Source organism: Harpia harpyja, chromosome 1, assembly GCF_026419915.1.
Source record: "Harpia harpyja isolate bHarHar1 chromosome 1, bHarHar1 primary haplotype, whole genome shotgun sequence".
Taxonomy (NCBI): domain Eukaryota; kingdom Metazoa; phylum Chordata; class Aves; order Accipitriformes; family Accipitridae; genus Harpia; species Harpia harpyja.
The window spans coordinates 105972268-105992059 of NC_068940.1; the positions used below are offsets into that span (position 1 = coordinate 105972268).

Sequence of the window (19792 nt, forward strand, 5' to 3'; positions counted from 1 at the left end):
TTTATACTAAAACAACCAAGAGCCTTCTACAAGCAATAAGAAGGAAGCGCAACAGATTCAGTATTTGTCTTACTGTAAAGTTGTGTGGGTACATGCCCATGACTGTGAGACATCCATGGGCACCACTGAGTTTTCCTTTGTCTGCCTTGATCTACACTGCTAATGACAAACATTCATTTTCCAACCGTCATCTCACATACCTAATATCACATATTGTTGTGATTTTTTTTTCATGCTGCTTTGTCCCACCCAGCTCAAAATAAAGATGACCCTATGCTGTCCATATTATCAAGGAACTTAGCTGAAAACCTCAAGTACATTTGGGCCTTGATCGTATTTATTTCAGGTCTGGCCTTAATGGAAATCAAGTTATCATTGGACTACAGTGTAACTCTAGTAATTCAATCCAGATTGGCTGCTGACGATCTTACTCAGTACATTGGAAAATGTTCCTCACTTAATTTACACTTTGGCTTAGAATACAGGGATGATTCTTTTAGTCTTCAAGTTCAAGGCATTTACCAAGTAAATGACCTGACATGATGTACCAATCCAAAAAATTAAAGGCAAATAAGGTCAACAGCCAGTTCGTTAATTCTGGACACCACAAACATAACATAAAAGCTTCTTTTCTCTATTTTCAGCCAAATTTCATACAGAAAACCTGTCAATGGGAGGATTCAGTGAGGATAGTATTTTGCAGTTCCTAAAATGCAGATGCCAAAATAAGATGATGTTGTTTTAAATCCATCAACAACCAGTTTTTTTTGTGGAAATGACTGGAATATATCAGAAATCTCTCAACTCTCAGAAATCATTAGATAGACAGACTACCTGTAATAATTTAAAGAATGGATGGTCAATCAATGGCTCTTGAACATCTCAATTACAGTGTACAGCTAAAACACATTGCAATTATCTCATAACCATCACTGGGGTTGTGCTGCCGTGACCGTTGCTGGGTGACCCACCTATCCCAGGGTGGGAAGGAGCCAGACCTTGGGTGCTGGAATGGACATTGATGAATCATTGGTCTAACCTGCCCCACAAGGGAATTAGGGAACTATCATCTTTTCTACTTGTGAAGTACTCCAAGAGCTATTAACTCTCGTATCTCTGAAGTACAAGGTGTGTGTTTCATGTATCTCATCCACATGAAGATTTTAATATGCAACGCATTAATCTGGAAAGCTGGTTGCCCTGCACTTGAGTAGATCAGCAGATTTCAAAGGGTTCTCTGCTGCCCTGCATAATTTTCCATATGCACTCTAGTTCAGCTGCCTCCCATATCCACATTTGCTGAGGGTGATGTTGAACTCTGAGTAAACTGATTTCCGTTGAACTCTGTGTTACGTTTTACAAAAGACTGCAGCTAAAGAAAGCTGGTGAATATCTCTACCATAGCCTGATAGAATTTTCTTCTGATGACGTGGGCTATTCCTGGTCAAAGAACAAGTTGTCCAGTAGCATCTCCTCAGACTAAGAAGACTAGCTTGGGACATGCAAGGCAGAGAGAAAAGAAGCAGCACAAAGATTAGAAAAGTCAATGTTGTAGCTCAATACCAAATTCTGAGATTTCAAGTGCCGCTGGGCTAGAATGACAGACACTTACCTATCACAGATAACTTGGCTGATGCAATTGCTTCCCTGGAAGCAAAGGTCACCTCTCCAGAATGATGCGGTTGGGCTTTTTTCAGAATAAGTTTGTATTTGTTTCCATCTGCTTGTACTTCCCAGTCCTCATCCGACTGGATCTCTATGTCATTACTATACCAGGCAACTTCATTAATTGGCACAGCTTCACTTAGAATGCAGCTAAACGTAGCTTTCTCCCCCGGAGAGACTTCAACATCTGTGAGGGGCTGCAAGATCTGTAGGCGCCACCCTATAGGTAAAAATAGGTAACCAAACCCCTCAGCTACAGAAACAAATACAGGCAAGAGAGATTTTGTGAATATTTATGTTGAAGCTCTGGACAGTCAGGCCTTGGATACCAAGCAGGTCATTAAAAAGAAGGTTATGTATGTCACTAGAACAGAAGGTATCATGGGGGACTGAAACTTTCCAAAACTTTCAGGAGCAAAACCCAACCTAGCAATGTCTTTCTTTCCCAAGTAGCAGAAAACCACAATGGAGATACCATGCTATGACTAAGGATGGCTGTTCTTGTACTCTGTAAGGGGCTCTGATCCCCACAGGGGTCTCCAGTAATAGCATAAAATACAAGGATACAGAGATAATGTTCATACAATCATAGAATGTTTTGGGTTGGAAGGGACTTTGAAGATCATCTAGTTCCAACCCCCCTGCCATGGGCAGGGACACCTTCTACTAGATTGGGTTGCCCAAAGCCCCATCCAACCTGGCCTTGAACACTGCCAGGGATGGGGCATCCACAGCCTCTCTGGGCAACCTGTTCCAGTGCCTCGCCACCCTCACAGGGAAGAACTTCTTCCTTACATCTAATCTAAATCTACCCTCTTTCCATTTAAAACCATTACCCCTTGTCCTATCACTACATGCTCTTGCAAAAAGTCCCTCTCTGGCTTTCTTGTAGTCCCCCTTTAGGTACTGGAAGGCTGCTCTAAGGTCTCCCCGGAGCCTTGTCTTCCTCAGGCTGGACAACCCCAACTCTCTCAGCCTGTCTTCATAGGAGAGGTGCTCCAGCCCTCTGATCGTCCTCTGGACTTGCTCCACAGTCCATGTCCTTCTTATGCTGGGGGCTCCACGGCTGAATGCAGTACTCCCGGTGGGGTCTCATGAGAGCAGAGTAGAGGGGGAGAATCCCGTCCCTCGACCTGCTGGTCACGCTTCTTTTGATGCAGCCCAGGTTACGGTTGGCTTTCTGGGCTGCAAGCGCACATTGCTGGGTCATGTTGAGTTTCTCATCAACCAACACCCCCAAGTCCTTCTCCGCAGGGCTGCTCTCAATCCACTCATTGCCCAGCCTGTATTTGTGCTTGGGAGTGTCCTGACCCATGTGCAGCACCTTGCACTTGGCCTTGTTGAACTTTGCACAGGCCCACCTCTCCAGCCTGTCCAGGTCCCTCTGGATGGCATCCCATCCCTCAGGTGTGTCAACTGCACCACTCAGCTTGGTTTCGTCAGCAAACTTGCTGACGGTGCACTCAGTCGCACTGTCCATGTCACCGACAAAAATGCCAAACAACGCTGATCCCAATACCGACCCCTAAGGAACGCCACTGGCACTGCTCTCCACTCGGACATCGAGCCTTTACCTGTAACTCTTTGAGTACAACCATCCAGCCAATTCCTTATACACCAAGTGGCCCATCCATCAAATGCATGTCTCTCCAATTTAGAGATAAGGATGTCACGAAAGACTGTGTCAAATGCTTTGTACGAGTCCAGGCAGATGACGTCAGTTGCTCTACCTGAACTTGTGCAAAGCATTTGATGCTGTCCTGCATGACATATTGCTGCTGATACAATTCTCTTCTCTAGAGCCTCAAAGCACCTGTAAACACAACCCAATTCATCAGAATAATGACAACTGTAAGACAGTAATTTGCTGCTAACTCGTTGCCAACTGATGCTGCTTATATCCATGTCATGGCATACAGAACAAGAAAAAAAGGAAATTGTAAAACAATTGTGTGGGAAGAAGATTTAGGTAAAACAAAAGCAACAAATGCAACTTTTCCTTTCTCCTACTCATCATATTTTCCTGGTTCATTTGCCCTTTCCAACCCATGCCCTTTCCAAGAGTCCCCATGCACGAGTGCTTCAGTTACCTTTCACCGTCAGGAATGCTGAGGTCATCGCATCGCTGCACGTAAAAGTCACCCTGCAGCTGTCCTGGGGAGTTAGGTTCTTCAGCAGCAGAAGATGCCTGCGCCCATTTTCAAAGTAAACCATCTCAGTGTTTTCTGTAGTTTTGGCAGGCTCATCGTCAATCAGCCAGTTGTAGTTGTAGCACTCAGGCTTGGAAAGATAGCATTCAAACAGGGCTTCCCCTCCTTCCACGGCTTCCACGTTCTCCAAACCCTGGACAATGCTGTTCTTGGCTAGCAAAGAGGGACAATGAACAGTATTAATTGTTTGGCCATGCATATCTGAATATTAACAAGCCTCGGAGCACTGGATGATTCCCACTGCTGGAAAGGTGATGGAAAGGATGTGGATGGGATAAACTGTGCTTGTAGGTTTAGTCGTTGATTTCAACCACGCTCTAACACAATACTATATTTAAAAACACTTTAAGTAGTGAGATTAAAAATAATGATAAACCTCTAGGACCTCTAGCATTTCATCTAGATTTCCTCCAGAAACCTGACTTCCATTTTTACAAATGAAGAAAAAAACGTTGGTGTTTATATGAATCAGGCCAATAGTCAATAGGAAGGGATAGCTCAGGAAGATAAATTATAATCAAATTTCTTCTGTCTCTTAGCAGGAAACATTTCCCACAGATCTCCCAGGCAGTGCAATTATCCTCATAACTGGGGAGATGTGAATCCACTGGCAGCTCGTGATAAAAATCTTACTACCTTTCATGCAAAGCAAATATGAGAGAGTATTATAGCTGGCAAAGCTATAGTGACTGTCATCTGAGTTAAAAAGTCTGCCTCTAGGAAACACACAAAAAGTTAAAATCTGTAGTAACAGTATTTTGAATAGTAAATTTCTGAAATATCACAAAAGCTCTGTGATAATTTATTAGGTTTATTTTCTCATACATGTGTGGTGAATTATGTGGTCAGAAACATGCACATATCTACACACTCCATTTGCCCACAGAGTCATGCATCAGTGGGCATTTATACATAAGCAATCAGCCTGATGCAAAATTAAATGAGGGCCGGTGCATGTGAATATAGTTTGTGTTAGACCAGCTACATGGACAAATTACATGCAGAACAGTGGGAACACATGGTTGAGTAAATACAGTTTACACAAATACCATAAAATGCTCAGCATCATCTATAATATAAACCAATGCCCTGAAATATTCCTGTTTAGATCTCTATAACCATTATCTGGAACTGTTCTAAGCACACACACACACACAGAAAAAAAAAAAAAAAAAAGCTGAATAATTTATTTAATAACAACAACAAAAGAAAAAAAGCATGATTTACTAAAAAATTTCTGTATTTTATAATATTCATGCTTATGGAGAACAATGAGGCGTTTGTAAATCCTTGGAAAATGTATAATTTTGTTAGAACAAATCTGAGCTGTTTATATGTGCAATTCTGGAGCGCTGTTTCCCTAACTGTGAAAAGCAGCCAATTGCAAATCCTACCTCCTCTGGGATGCTTTTAGATTATATTAATTATCACTTTTTTAAATCCCTAAAATGGAAGGTGCTTATCAATGTAGAAAATATTATAATAAATAATACTCTGCTCTTCTCTACTCACAACTCCGGTTAAGGAAGAATGCATAATTGCCTAACAAAAGACAAATATTCAGAGAGCAAATCACAACCATTGCTCTTGCTGATCACACTAATTCACCTGGTGACCAAAACCAGTAATTCCGTACACAGCAGGAAAAAAATAGGAAACAACAATATAAAATTCTAAACCTATTGCTAATATTTTTATTTACTGTTTCTCAGGCCCTCACAAATGCTGATGCCAAGTGAGAAGGTAATTCCTGAGTAATCAGTATTTGAAATAAGTAAAATACCAAGCTACCTTAGTTTAGCTGAAAATAAAATGGAATTCCACACTGTCCATTAGCTACTGGTTTTAAGGCACACTGTGCGTAAAAACCACTCTGTAACAGCAAAAAGTACTCTTATTATTCCTTTGTGCCAACACTACATCTGTGATTTTACAGTAATTCAGCAGGACACATCCCATTGCACTGATGTTCCAGTTCATTGTAGAAGAGGTATGATGCGTAAGTGGTGTAATAAGTCAGCATTAATTAGAACTAAGCTCCAGTGAAATGCTGCGGTTTCATATTCAATTCCCATTAACTCCCAACTATTTTTATCATCGTTATCAGTACTGGAGTGAACACCAAAGAGTGGATATATGATGTGTCACTTATTGAGGTGCTGCCATGATTTTTCCACCTCTTTTATTTGAACCCATGATAGTCTTCCTCTTTGGCTGGAAGACCTCACCTTGAACATCAAGTGCAGCCATCACTTTAGTGCCTTCAGCTTCACAAGAATAGATGCCAGTGTCTTCTGGTACCGTAGGTTTAATTTTTAGCATGCTTACATTCCAGTCCTGATCGATAATCACTCGCTGCCCATCTGCATGTATTTCCTGATCATTTTTCTTCCATATGGCGTGTACTGGCCTAGAATATTGGCATATGAACTCTGCTGTGCCATCTTCATCAACAGTTATATCCTGCATGGGACTGACCACTTCAATGGTTGGATCTGTTAACCAACACGTCAGGAAGGACATGCATTAGTGGATCCTCATGGAAATTGCAACTTTTAGAGATTTTTGACAAGCACAGAGCCTGCGGGGAGCAAGCAGAGTGACAGTGCAAGCAGGAAGCTGACTGGGCACACCAGGGATTAGCAGTTTAGTCCGTGCTGGTGTCAGCATCAAGCAGGATTGAAGCAAAACTGGTACATTAGAATATAACTATCACACTGGAAAATGGGCCACCAGCAATTAAGGCTTGTGCTTTAGCAGTCCTGACTATGAACTTCTGTGCAGAACATCTGCTGGGATTCCCTCCAGGCTTAGTTTTCCTCCCAGCATTGCTGAGACCCTCTAGACTAGGAAGCACTGGATGTGAAACACTTCTGCGTCCCAGAATGTGGCAGGAGCGCAGGTCTGAGATGGAGGAGTGCAACGGGGGGGCTGCCGTGAGGGTTCCCTCTAACACTCAACCTCACATAAGCAATAGGAAAATGCCACAAACTCTATTGGAGGCTCCTTGTATGAGCAAACTGCAACCATTCATTGGAAAGAAATGCAATACTCGAATGCAAATACTCATTCCTGTCCTGTGGTGGCGATGGCTATGTGTGAGGAGTCATTGGCAGCGCAAGGAGCAAAGCTCCAGGACAACTGTAACAAAAAAGGGCCCTTCACAGGAGACAAGTACTTGTTGTTTTGATTAACCGTGTGTTCCTCTGCAGCAGAGACATAGTTTGGGGAAAAATAACATGGTTTCCTTTACAGCAGATGACCTAAAGATGCAGTATGAACCATTGCAATTTCAGATTGAGAGCCCGTAAGATGCTGGGAGCAGCTGGATACACAGTTCCTCCAAAAAAGGTGAGATCCATGAGGCTGTTTTGCATCCAGTCTTTCTTTTAAAATACTAGTTCTGCTTCTCAGGAGGCAGCTGTAGAGCACAGTTGATATATCTAACCTCAAAATATTGTGAGCTTCCAAAGCAGCCAAGGAGTGCCTCCTGAGACAGCAAATTGGACCCACTTCGTACAACTGCAATATATATGCTGAAAAGAAAAATCTCAATGAAGTCTGAATATGGACGTGTCTCTGCAACATCCTTCTCAGCAGAACTGTCAACTTCCCCCCCCAAATTTATATGGCTACAATGGGACATAGAAAGATAACAAAGCAAGCTGATATACATCTTTATCTTTCAAATAGTTGTTCTGATCACAAGCCAGCTAGAATAAACTACACTGGACCTCTGTCTGGAATGCTCCTCTTGAAACCGGTGCATCAGGTTGAGGATTTGGGATGCTACTGGCAGACCTTGGGAAGCAAAGATAGTTTTGCAAATGTCTTTTGGAAAGTTGTTGCAAGGCTTGATCCTGCTGCCTAGGGCTCCCTTGACCACTCCGTGTGTCTGCATGTGTTTATGGAGAGAAGGCATCAATGGCAGATCATGGAGATGTTTTGGTTACACCAGGCCTGAAGAAGCAAGAAGGTATCTGTGCAGATGGAGAGTACACTGCCGTCCCTTTCCATAAGATGCAAACATGTGCTCCTCACAGCAAACGTCACCTGTGGTCTTGGAGAAGGAAGGTGTCCTGGTTCCACTGCCCCGTTGCTCCTTGCCACTGCTATCCTAAGACCTTGGTGGCCCTATTCACCCATGCAGAAGGGCAGAAAGCTCCTCGGGATTTAGGAGCCAATGTGTACCCTGGGGTCTGTAATTCTCACGCTGACCAAGGGGGACAGAAAGCGGCAGCAGCTCCTTCAACATTTTCCATCTCCCCCCTGCCCGTACGTGAAGATGCCGTCATACTGGGCCACTGAATGAATGTAGTTGTAGGGCAATGATATTGTGAAAGCCCAACAAGAAAAGCTGTCGTGAGATCTCACTTATTACAGAATATATCCAGTTACAAGCATGCCTTACACCAGGAGAATGGGGCACACGAAACAGAGAGAAACAACTTGTTCCTTGATGAAGAACAAGCCATGTATAGCTAGATAGACTGAAATACACCTAGTTTGAAGACAGGTCTATTTTTAAATTTCTGGGCCAAATAAAGTGCATGAAATTGGCTGTTCATACAAGCACAGTTAGAATTTCACTAGTGTTTTACTTTCCTATTCAATCGAGTGTTACTGAGAACAGTGTAACTGGGGTGTTTTTTAAATATCTTTCTCATCCTAATCCAATTATAGTCATATACTACTGTGGTTCAGGTTCACATTAAAGAAATCTTGTCTCAATAGTAGCACAAAATACGCACATACATATGTGTACTAGCATGAGCTGTGGGGTTGGACTAGATGATCTCCAGAGGTCCCTTCTAATATCAGCAATGCTGTGATTCTGTTAAAGGAAAACTTCTCAGGAGCCCTTTATTTGACTGAGTAGAATACCTAACGATGCATTTATTTTTAATTTGCGTTTTAGGCCCACTGGAGTTCTTTGCCTAGAGAGCTCAGAACCAGGTTCTGTCTCTGAAAATATGAAACTCTAAATTGATACAAATGGACATGTGATTTGGGGGGTTTGCACACTCCGTTGTTGCTGCATCATTCTGATATTAGGAAGAAGTGATTTGGCATTTTATCTTTGCAGAGAGTTAAATTTTCTGAATGTACAAGGGACACATTATACAGAGAAGGAGACATCAACCACTGACTACAATTCCGTATCGTGGATCATTCCTGTTATGGTAGACAGTTATTGCATGAGGGTAGATTTTAATAAAGAACGCTTAACCCTTTATATCTCCATATATACAAATCCCTTTTCCAAGCAAGGAATAAGTGTTACTTTTGTCTGAAAAATAACAACTTTTCCCAATGGCTATAAAAGGGCTGGATGTGAAGGAGCTTGCTTTATCAAGTCTGGAGCTCAGTGTTATTTGCAGCTTGTGGCTACCCTTACCAAATGAGAAAAATATTTACCCAACAGACCAGAAAAATTTGCTGGTGCAGTGATGACCATTACTATTCTGGCAGTCAAACAATGAGGGTCATTTTGTCACTGTGTTACCCCAACGTCATATACCCTGTGGTTACCATGAAGAGCTCTGGAGCTATCAATGTAACAGCCCAAAGTCTTGTCTTGGGAACATATTGAGCTCAGCGTCAGTAGCCTAGCTATGGAGCAGCACAGAGGTATTTTTGTGAATTTCCAGCTACATAATATTTTGTGGTATTATAAAAACCGTTGAAGGTGGGGGGCTAAAAAAATCAGGTGATACCACAGTGGTTTGTGTTGAGCCCTACTTAGATGTCAGGTGAAAGCAGCAGTCCTGATGCTGCAATCCTTCCTCACCTGAACCTCTGAAAAAAATCAATGTGGTTGTATCTATAAGACTTCTGGCATGAGTATGGGTGACTTGCAGAAGTGGAGGGTTGCAGGACACAGAAGACCTGTGAAAACATTTAGTAAGGGTAGCCTGGAAGGCAGAAGCGCTAGCACACTGAGCAAGTCCAGAGGTGGCCATGTGTTTCTTTCTAACAACAAAATACCTTTGACTAATAATTTAGCTGAAGATATAAGGGACCCAGCTCTGAAGGTGACAGTGCCTGAGTCGTGGCATGCCACATCATTTAGGGTTAAAGTGTGGATCATCCCGTCCTGCTGAGAGATTTCAGTCACAAAGTTGTTGTGAAGGGGAGATCCATCGAGCCACCACTGCACGTTCTTCACGCCCGGGTGCGAGAGCTCACAGGTGAACGTGGCTGCCTCACCCACAAAGACGTCTGTGTTCTTTAAACCAGAAACTATGACTGCTGCTTCTTCTGTATAACAAAGCAAGAGAAGGTGCCAAAGGAAAACAAAAGCATAAACATATACATGTCGCTTCTTGCAGAACTAGCCCAAGCAACACTGCAAGTTGTCCAGGAGAGTTAAACTTGTAATGCTGTTCCAGGGAAGAAAGAGCTAAAATTTTCTTTAAGGGATTTAGAAGCCACCTTCCGTCCTTCACCCGCTTGCAAGTGCAGTGTGTGTGTCTGCAAACACTGTTTCATTGGTAGGAAACTCTACTCCATGACCACACCATGACTGGCTCTCCTGTGTGTTGCAACCATCTGCACTGACATTGTATGAGGTAGGAGGCAGAGAGGTAGCTTAAGATTTAAATGTTTACTTAAGTGCTTTAAAAGAGGAATAAGAATATCAACAATGATAGAAGCTGTAATCAGTCATAACAAGAATTTCAGTATTTTTTTACGACCACTTCTCCAAGCAAATAGTTTTTCAGTAGTACCACCATCTGCTATGGTACAGAGTACAGTCAATACTTTGAACTACCTTAACTTATAAACATTGGTCCAACCTCAGCCTGAATGTGTTTATGTCTGCACTGAAATCAGGAAAGAAATGAGTGGACTTTCAACTGTTTGCATCTGAGACAACTTTGGCCAGTTACTGCCAAAGATTTTGGAATAAGATATTTCAGGCAGCAAAATCAGATCGTTTCTACCACGTTTCACCTTACCTTGCACATACACAGAACCTGTGGTGATCTCGAATCCAGTGCTACAGGTATAATCCCCACAGTCATCAGGCTCTACACCGTGGATGATCAGCTCAGCAATGCTGCCTTTCAGCTTCATCTCGTACTTGTCGCTGGGCTGAATGACCACCCCTCCTTTTCTCCACTCAACGGGGGCGTCTGGCTTGGAGATCTCACAGTGCAAGACAGCCGTTCCCCCTTCTTCAGACTCTACATTTTTCAGCTCCTCATTAAACAGCACGGGTAGGACTGTGGTGGGGAAGCAACTGCATCAGTGACAGTGTTCAGAGGCGAGAAACTTGCTTGCAACTTCTTTGGCTTGGTAGTTCCCCTCTTGCTGAACCACAACTTGCCTGCTAGCAATGCCAAGCCCAAAGCAGGACTTTGAGTTGTGCCATAGCCAGACACTCATGGGAATCAGGTGCTGATACAGTGAGGGTGTCCACTGCTGCTCCATAAAGGATTGCTATAGGTCACAGGACCTCTGAGGGGCTTCACGTGGGCATACACTCAATTTTCAGTGTAAGCAGTTAGAGGCACAACAGTACCAATCACAGCATTTGGACATTTAATCACTGAAACCACGCACTCTGAGCAGGAGCTGGTTTGGGGGGCCAAACTTGGGATCTAAAAGCATGATCTTGTTGCTTTAAAATTAATAAAACTATAAAATCAGTATATAAAAGTATGAAATGAATAAACCTATAAAATCCAAAAACATAGTCACTAGAAAAAGAGCCACAAATCTTGGGCTGCTCAGGCTCCATTTAAAATGGGCCTGTTCTAGGTATGGTGAAATACTCCAATCTCTTATTGTCAGGTAGCAGGCAAGTTTTCTAAATGCTCTTGTACATACCTTCCATTAGCAGCAGCTGCACTTTTGCTCCCAGCTCTGACCGTGAGATCAAAATTGCAACTGCAGAAATAGAATTGGGTTTAAAAGGCACTAGATTCTTCTTTGAAGAACAGATTGCGGATCAAACCCTTTCCTGCAGTAGTAATTCACAGATACAGCGTTGATGATAATTCAGTGATAAAACTTCCTTATCGCCCCTATGGAGAACAGCCAGAGCCATAACTTCTCTGCCTTCAAGCAATGCTTCTCCTACCTTTGACTTGCAACGACGCAGTGGTCTGCTGATCCCCCGAGTCGCACGTATAATCTCCGGCGTCCCGAGCCTCAGCGTCGTAGATGAAGAGCTCAACGTGTGTCCCCTCTTGCCGGATCTCGTACTTGTCACTCGGCTGCAGGACCGTATCTCCTTTCTTCCACTCCACAGGCGCGTTGGGTTTCGTCAGCTCGCAGTGCAGCATGGCTGTGCCCCCTTCCTCCACCTCCTCGTTTTTCAGCCACTGCTTGAAAAGCACGGGCAGGGCTTGAAAGGGGGGGGGGGGGGGGACGGTGCAAAAATAGAAAGTGGAGGAATGTTTTATTTTTAAGGTACTGATAATGCCGTTCGTGAAGTTCATGCATAATTCTGGCTGCATTTAGCTAAGGAGACCTGCCGGGGCAGGGATTCCTGGATCTAAGCCAGACAGAGGAGGAGGAGGGAGAGGAGTTAACCAGCAGGAAAAATTTCAGTTCTACAGGAGATGTATTTCTCTCCCTATAGCCTAGACTTCTTTTCACAAAGAATTCCCAACTAACTTAAATAATAATTTCTGAAGCCCAGAGTTTTTCATCCCCAAAATAAACCCACGGAACAGGATAAAAGCACTCAAAGAATACATACCTGCAGACCTGAGGCTGCACCATTTTAAGAACAACTTGAGAACATGCAGCCAGGGATCAATTACGGAATAATTAAGGCTGAAGGGACCTCTAGAGGTCCTCGATGGATGGACATTCCTCTGCCACTCTGGGTCCCAGTTCCAGTGTCTGAACACCCCTTCTTTGTGAGAGGTTGGTTTTTTTCCTAATACGAATTTCTCTCGCTGCAGCTTGCAACTGTTGTCTCATCTCTTTACTGAGCACCCCAAGGTAAGTCTGTCTGTCTCTCTCCTCTGTAGACCCCCATTAGGAAGCTGCAGACAGCAACGAGCTCCCCCCTCAACCTTCTCTTCCTCAGGCTGAACAAACCCAGCTGCCTTTGCCTCTCCTTAAACTTCATGCGCTCCAGCCCCCTGACAAACTTGGTGGCCTTTACAGCACTTGCTCCACCACCTCAAAGTCTGTCTTGCACTAGAGAGCTCCAAAAATTGACATGCACACCTCTCACCACTGCTGAGCGAAGAGTAAGTCATACCTTTAACCTCCAGTCTGGCAGTGGTCTTCCCATCAGCTGTGTGGCAGCTATATTCCCCCGAGTCGGGACGGTTCACATCGTGAATGACCAACGTGTGCACATTCCCCTCCTGCTCGATGCTGTACTTCTGGCTGGAGCGGATCACGGACGTGCCTTTCTTCCATTCCACCGGGACATCAGGCTTGGACACCTCACAGGACAAGTGAGCCGTGCCACCCTCCTGTAGCTCCAAGCTGTGGAGTGCCTTTACAAAGCTGACTGGAGCAACTGTGGGAAGAGGATACCAACACTGCTGCAACCGCCTAATCCAGCATTGTCCCCAGATCAGAACTGGGTGCCTAGAGTTACATTTTGAACCAGATCAAAGAGGAACAAACAAGATAAGGTATTGACATGGCCCGTCTTTCAAAATCATTCTATATAACTTAATGGAAAGGTTTTTCAGAATTTTTGGACCTTTTTTGGAGTAAATATGATCTAAAACCATCATAAGTAGGAGATTAGTCCAGAGCATATTCTTGACATTCTTCAGCATTGATTCTGACATATCTTAGCTGCTTGTTTCAGGATAAGTCGGATGGTCTTCAAAGGATGCTTGCTTCACTCCATGGACTATAAAAAGAACTGAAACAACTAGCTCAGATGTACATATCTAACTCGTAAATGCCTAAATTAGGTTAGTAGAATCCCCCAAAATGTCCAAGGACCCCTCCTCCCAAATACACCTCTCCAGAAGCTAAAGCAATGTTGACCGTACCAGTCACAGCTTACCAGTACCTTCTAAATCCCTCTTCCTAGGAGGTTGCTCACCTTGGACCGTTAGCTGTGCTGCTGAGGTATGCTGCCCGACTTTGAAACTGATAGGCCCACAGTCTTCTAGTGTCACCTTCCTCAGGATCAAAGTGTGACGTGTCCCTTGGACTCTGATCTCATTCATTTCATTGGATTGCAGGGGAACATCCCCCAGGAACCACTGTGCATCCTGAGTTGTTTCTCGGGACAGCCTGCATTCAAACACTGCGTCTTCTCCTTCATACGAAGTGACGTCCTTCAGCGTCTCCACTATGGCTGCTGCTGGTTCTTTATGGAAAGGTCAACAGAATTTGATATCTACTTTCAAGTGATGCCTCCTGGGTAAAACAGTTCTTTATGCTCTTTCTTGACAGTACCATATTATTTGAAAGAATGACCACAAAGCACTAAGCATTAAATGCATGGAAATGTAGTTACATGGGCATGTAGTAATGTTGCATTCTTACAGATGCATAATGTGTGCATATATATCATGCATGTCTATATGACAGTCTATAAAATATGCATGTTATACTCTATTGTGTGTATAATAAATATATACTATATATTTCTAATGCGATCTATGTATTGTGAAAACATTGTCAACGGATTTTAGTGGGTGACATTAACATCAAACCACAGAATCATTGACTAAAGACCCATTTCTGATTCCCTAGAGATAACCAACCCAGTTCTTATCCCTCTGAAATCACTCTTGTCTTTGAGATCCCCATGATTCAGTTTGGGCACAGGACAATGTCTAGCTGTCAGATTACTTAACCGTGTGCCCCTGCCACGGTACCAAGCTCTGTTCAGCTCTTCCCCACGCAAAGCCCCACCTTTCACGAGCACAGCTGCAGTGGTTTGCTGGTCCCCTGCGTTGCACGTGTACTCCCCAGCATCAGCTTCACTCAGGTTCTGAATCATCAGCTCAGCCACGGATCCAGCTTGATGCATCTTGTATTTGTCACTTGGTCGCAGCACTTTCCCGGCCTTCTTCCACTGCACAGTGGCATTTGATTTTGAGATTTCACAGCTCAAAGTGATGGTGCCACCTTCTTCGGCTTGCTGGTTCTGGAGTGGTTTTGTGAAGGTTACTGGCAAAGCTAAACCAAGATAGATCAGAGGAAAAAAAATTATATTTCATTGCTGACTGTGTCACTAAGTCTTGTGTTTAATGAAACTCTGGTGCCACTCCAAATTTGGTTCAAACTCAATTCCAAAATTATTTTAAAACCCAAACAAGGAATGACAGAAAGTGCTGGATTTCCAGGAGCACTAAGCACTCTGCACTCCCCAAGAGTCACTGGGCACTGCACACCCCAAGCACCTCTGGGAATATGTTTCTTCTTACACAGGAGTGGTCACGGGTATGGACTCTTGAGCATCTAAGTTCATGTATCTCCAAATGGGTACCAAAGCCACAACGCAAAAGCCTACGCCTAATATCTAAGTTCTTGGGTATTTGGGAGGGTGCATGGAGAAACATCGTTTTATAATGCCCCTCCTTTGAAAACTGGACCCAGAAGAGAAATGAACGCTGGAAGTCTCTGCACTGATGTGTATCACTGATGGGTCGAGATGGAGTTTTGATGGGTTGATTTAAAATACGCCACACGTACAAGTCTAGTTCCTCAAGTCCAGCTCCCTAGAAGAACCTTGGTGGCTCCACAGTTACGGCTGAATTGGTATTTACAAGGGAAGGAGATGGGGTTCCAGAAATCAGAGTGAATTCACAGGACGGCAGGTCTGTATAAGAGGAGGTAGGTCTGAAGGTTCTTGTGGCTGTTGTAGGAATGGATGGTGTATTTTGTGGGACAGCTGGGGAATGGCTAGGGTCAAGTCTTTTGTACAGTTGCATTTGCAGTGAAGGCATCCCACTGTGCAGCTAAGTCCTGCAGCCCAAGGGCTCTTAGGAGCCAGCAAAGGAATAAGGAGGAGAGAGAAATAGTCTTTGTGAAGACCTACTCTGTCAGACTGTGTCACTGTTGATTCAGAAATCCTCATCATAAAAAAGGACCAGACCCTGCCACAGTGTCCCTGAATCTTACATATAGAACACCTAAACTAACCTTTAGCTCCCTAAAAGGTGAAGTGATAGCTTTTTGTCTCCTTTCACTACCAAGGATGCCATAGTTTGCTCATCGCCAGAATCGCAGATGTAGCCTCCAGCATCCTTCAGCTGTAGATCATGGATGAGTAACTCCACAGCAGAGCCCATCTGCTTCATCTCATACTTGTTGCTGGCTTGGAGCAAGACTGACCCTTTTTTCCACTTCACTAGTGCATCGTGTTTGGAGAGCTTGGCATGAAGGGTGACCTTAGAGCCTTCCTCAGCTTCCTGGTTTCGGAGTTTTTTTTTTCAAAGACTGCTGGAGTGGCTGGGACCACACGTAGAGACACAAACGGACAGCCACCATCAGAGGATCTGGCATATTACACCTGTTTTTAAGACGCTAAGCACTAGAACTATTTAGGTGCCTTGCTCGTCAAGCTGGAGTTGAGTGCCGAAGTTAGTTTGAGCACTTTGACTCTTGAGCACCATTTTCTCAGGTGGAACTACAGCTCAAAGGATGGTTAAGAATCAAAAATGGTCTCATTCTAATTTTAGTTCCAGCTTTGGTTTTCTGAGTGACCAGAAAGAGGCTTTTGTGTCTAGGACTGTGGAAGCAGTTACTGCACTTGGGTCCCTCCATGTTCATTGCTCAGGACGCCACAAGACTTAACATAACTTCTGAAAGCAAAAGAACTCAGCTGCTTTATGCCAGCAAAGTACATCTGAGGACACAGAAGTCAAGCAGATAGGACCCTCTTGCTAGTCTTAAGCTAACGAAGTGGAACAAGTTTCTCATCTTAAAAAGAAAACGAAATAACCTACCTTTAACAGTTATAGTGGCTGTTGTTTGTTCATTTCCATTATCACAGGTGTATTTGCCAGAGTCTTCTGGTTTTAAGTGATAAATCTTTAAAGTATGAATTGTTCCCTCCTGCCTGATTTCATACTTGGAGCTTGGGGAAATGACCTGAGTGCCCTTCTTCCACTCCACCGCAGCGTTAGGCTGGGAGACCTCGCAGCGGAGGATGGCTGTTTCTTCCTCTTGCAGTTCTGTGCTCTGTAATTTCTCCTTAAAGACTGGAGGTGGCACTGAAATTACAAAAACAGCAAAGGCATTTACAGTCACCTTTATCTTTTTTCCCCTGCAGTGTTAAAGCTACAGCTGAACAGTTAAGTACTAAACTTTAACTTCTGTGCTATATATTGGGGGGTTATAACAATCTTCAAAGTGGGAAGGAGAAGGATGTTTGACTGAGAATTTCTTCAAAACGGTGTTTAGAGAAAGAAAGACTAAAGAAGAAAAAGAAAAAAGAAGAAAAGGGAGAGTGGAAGTGATGAAAATTACAGGTCTATCAATCCACCTACTGCAGCCAACCTAAAAATTTCTCTAGAAACCAGCTAGCTTCAGGACCCTGGTGACACATCCACCGTCCATCCATGGTGATGACAGTCTATGAGACCACATGTATGGTGTGAAGCACAAGTACCCTACTAACATGGAGCTAACAAGGGGTGAATGACGGCCTTGAATTTCCTATTAGCATAAGCGAAATGCCACCTTTTCTCACCAATCTTGTTGCTTTCCCACATGACAGAGAGCCCTCACCTTTTACTGTGAGCTCTGCTGTCGATGTGTGAGGCCCCACTCGGAAAGCGATGGTGCCAATGTCCTGCTCCGTCACCTTCCTTAATGTCAGCGTGTGAATCTTTCCCTTTTCCACTGAGATCTCATTCATTTCATTATTTTGCAGAGCAACATCCTGTAGCTTCCATTCAACGTCCCTTGCGTTTTCATGAGAAACCTGGCACCGAAACGTGACATCATCCCCTTCAAACACCACCATGTCCTTTAGGCCACTCACGATGGTCACGTCAGGCTCTGCAAGCAGTCCATCAATAGTCAAGCCATGAAAGGGAAAACATGGATGAAATCACAGAATCATTGAATAATATAGATTGCAGGGGACTTCTGGAGGTCATCTGGTCCCACCACTGCTCAAAGCAGGGCCAGCTTACAGCAGGTTGCTCAGCGCCTTGTCCAGCTGAGCTTTAAGTACCTCCAAGGATGGAGATATCACAGCTTCTCAAATCACGTTTCAAACGCTGCTGGTTCACTACTTTCAGCGTACTAGGTAACATAGCCAATATCTTTCAGTCAGTGGTTTTATTCCTTGCCCTTTTTCAGAGATACATTGAGTATTGGTTTTTTTTTTAATTACACGTTTGATAATGTAATTGGGTGAATAAGGTATGAATGCGATACCAAATTCAGGATTTTGAAACTTATTACATTTGCGCTTAGATACCTTCACAGAACAACATGAAAACCTCATCCCCTCTACTGGCTTTTGCAAACAGAATTGCATATACTCTGCGCGGGCACTCCAGACTGGCTGGGAATCTGGTTTGCTCTGTGCTCTCAGCAGGACTTACTGGATTAGCGTGAGCACAGCGCATTTGCGCTTCAGTTTGCTTGAGTCCTGCTTCTAGGACAGCGGGACACCTGCAGATCTGTGCAAAGATCATACAGACAGCCTGCGACAGGCAAAAGCTGTATGTACCCCGAATCTGTAGGGGAATACCGAGGGAGAAGCAGTGGAATCTTCATCTGAGCAAACACAGTACGTATTCAGACAGCTGAGGTCACCATCTGCATGAAAAATGGTGCAGCTGGGCATAATGTACAGTGTATCTATAATATCGAGTAGCCTGTAGAGATGCTAGAGGTGATTGTTCCATGATAGTGGTCCATCCTGAAAGCAAGCTCTGTCTGTAATGACATTAAGGCCAGATGCAGCTGCCATGTGACTGGAAACTGGGGGTGAACCATCTGTTCACTCATATGCATATGATGTCAAGCAAATATTTCAAGCCACGAGTCAAAAATTACAGCTGCCTTATCCTCTCCTGTCCACCAAGTGAATCTTTGCTTCAATGCATTCATTGACCATAAGATTTTTTATGATACCCTTCCTATGCTCTGTGTTTATCACAATAGTAACAATTACATTGCAAAATCTTAGCATCCTAAAGTGAAAATCCCCTTGCCCCAATAAACGTGTCTTGCCTTTCACGGTCAGTTTTGCAGAGCTCGTCTCATCTCCAGCCTTGCAGGAATACTCTCCAGCATCGCTAGGCTCCAGGCGGTGAACACGCAGCTCGCGGAGGGTGCCGTCCTGCCACATTTCGTACTTGGAACTTGAGTGAAGGACGACTCCATCTTTCCTCCACTCCACTTCTGCTTTGCTAATGGAAATCTCACAGCGCAGCCTGGCCGTTCCTCCCACTTCTACTTCTTCATTCTTCAGCTGCTGCTTCAGCCGGGGTTTGATGGCTGCAAAGTGAAAAACAATGAATACACGAGCCGTTAGCTTGAAGGCCGAGTCTGCACAACTCAACACAAGGCACCTGGGGTCTGAAGCTGCAGAACAAATTTGCACTAAGTGGTTATATCATAATAACAACCCTTTTTTCTCTATAAACAGACCTATATTCTGGATATCCAGACAAGGAGAGGATCAGAAAGTTCCCCAAATATGTCTGTTTCCCATAAAGTCAAGGGCATCCACATTACACTTGTTGTATATCGGCTCTGGCTATTGGAAATTCCAACACACATAAAGATTTTGGCTGACCAAAACCTGGTACTTTCTGATTAAAACTAGTGTAAATCTGTTCATTTTTATAGAAATACTCATGACTTCAAACACCGTAAATGATGTAAAGCTTTAAACACATTTATGATTCTCTACTATCTTTTCAAGATCCTAGACCATCAACAGCGAGTCCTTCCAGATGACGCACAAACAAATAGGCTACATTTATTCAAGCAGGGCATGGAAC

General features: G+C 43.7%; 1 protein-coding gene across 17 annotated transcripts in view; it reads right to left on the minus strand.

Moving 5' to 3' along the window:
• The window catches only part of OBSCN (obscurin, cytoskeletal calmodulin and titin-interacting RhoGEF), a 194269-nt gene that overhangs the window by 72508 nt on the left and 101969 nt on the right, over positions 1-19792 (minus strand). For 15 of the 17 annotated variants that reach the window (XR_008238302.1, XM_052808313.1, XM_052808371.1 and 12 more), the window contains 12 exons: positions 19017-19283; positions 17556-17828; positions 16772-17038; positions 14733-14999; positions 13912-14181; positions 13102-13368; positions 11965-12231; positions 10838-11104; positions 9864-10136; positions 6104-6370; positions 3756-4028; positions 1613-1885 (listed from right to left, as the gene is read on the minus strand). Coding sequence is in view for 16 of the 17 variants with exons in the window: in XM_052808313.1 (XP_052664273.1) it covers positions 1613-1885; positions 3756-4028; positions 6104-6370; positions 9864-10136; positions 10838-11104; positions 11965-12231; positions 13102-13368; positions 13912-14181; positions 14733-14999; positions 16772-17038; positions 17556-17828; positions 19017-19283 (3231 nt within the window). In the remaining variant the exon portion in view is untranslated. The remainder of the gene's footprint in view (positions 1-1612; positions 1886-3755; positions 4029-6103; positions 6371-9863; positions 10137-10837; positions 11105-11964; positions 12232-13101; positions 13369-13911; positions 14182-14732; positions 15000-16771; positions 17039-17555; positions 17829-19016; positions 19284-19792) is intronic. The other 2 variants (XM_052808331.1, XM_052808380.1) reach the window with 2 other exon arrangements.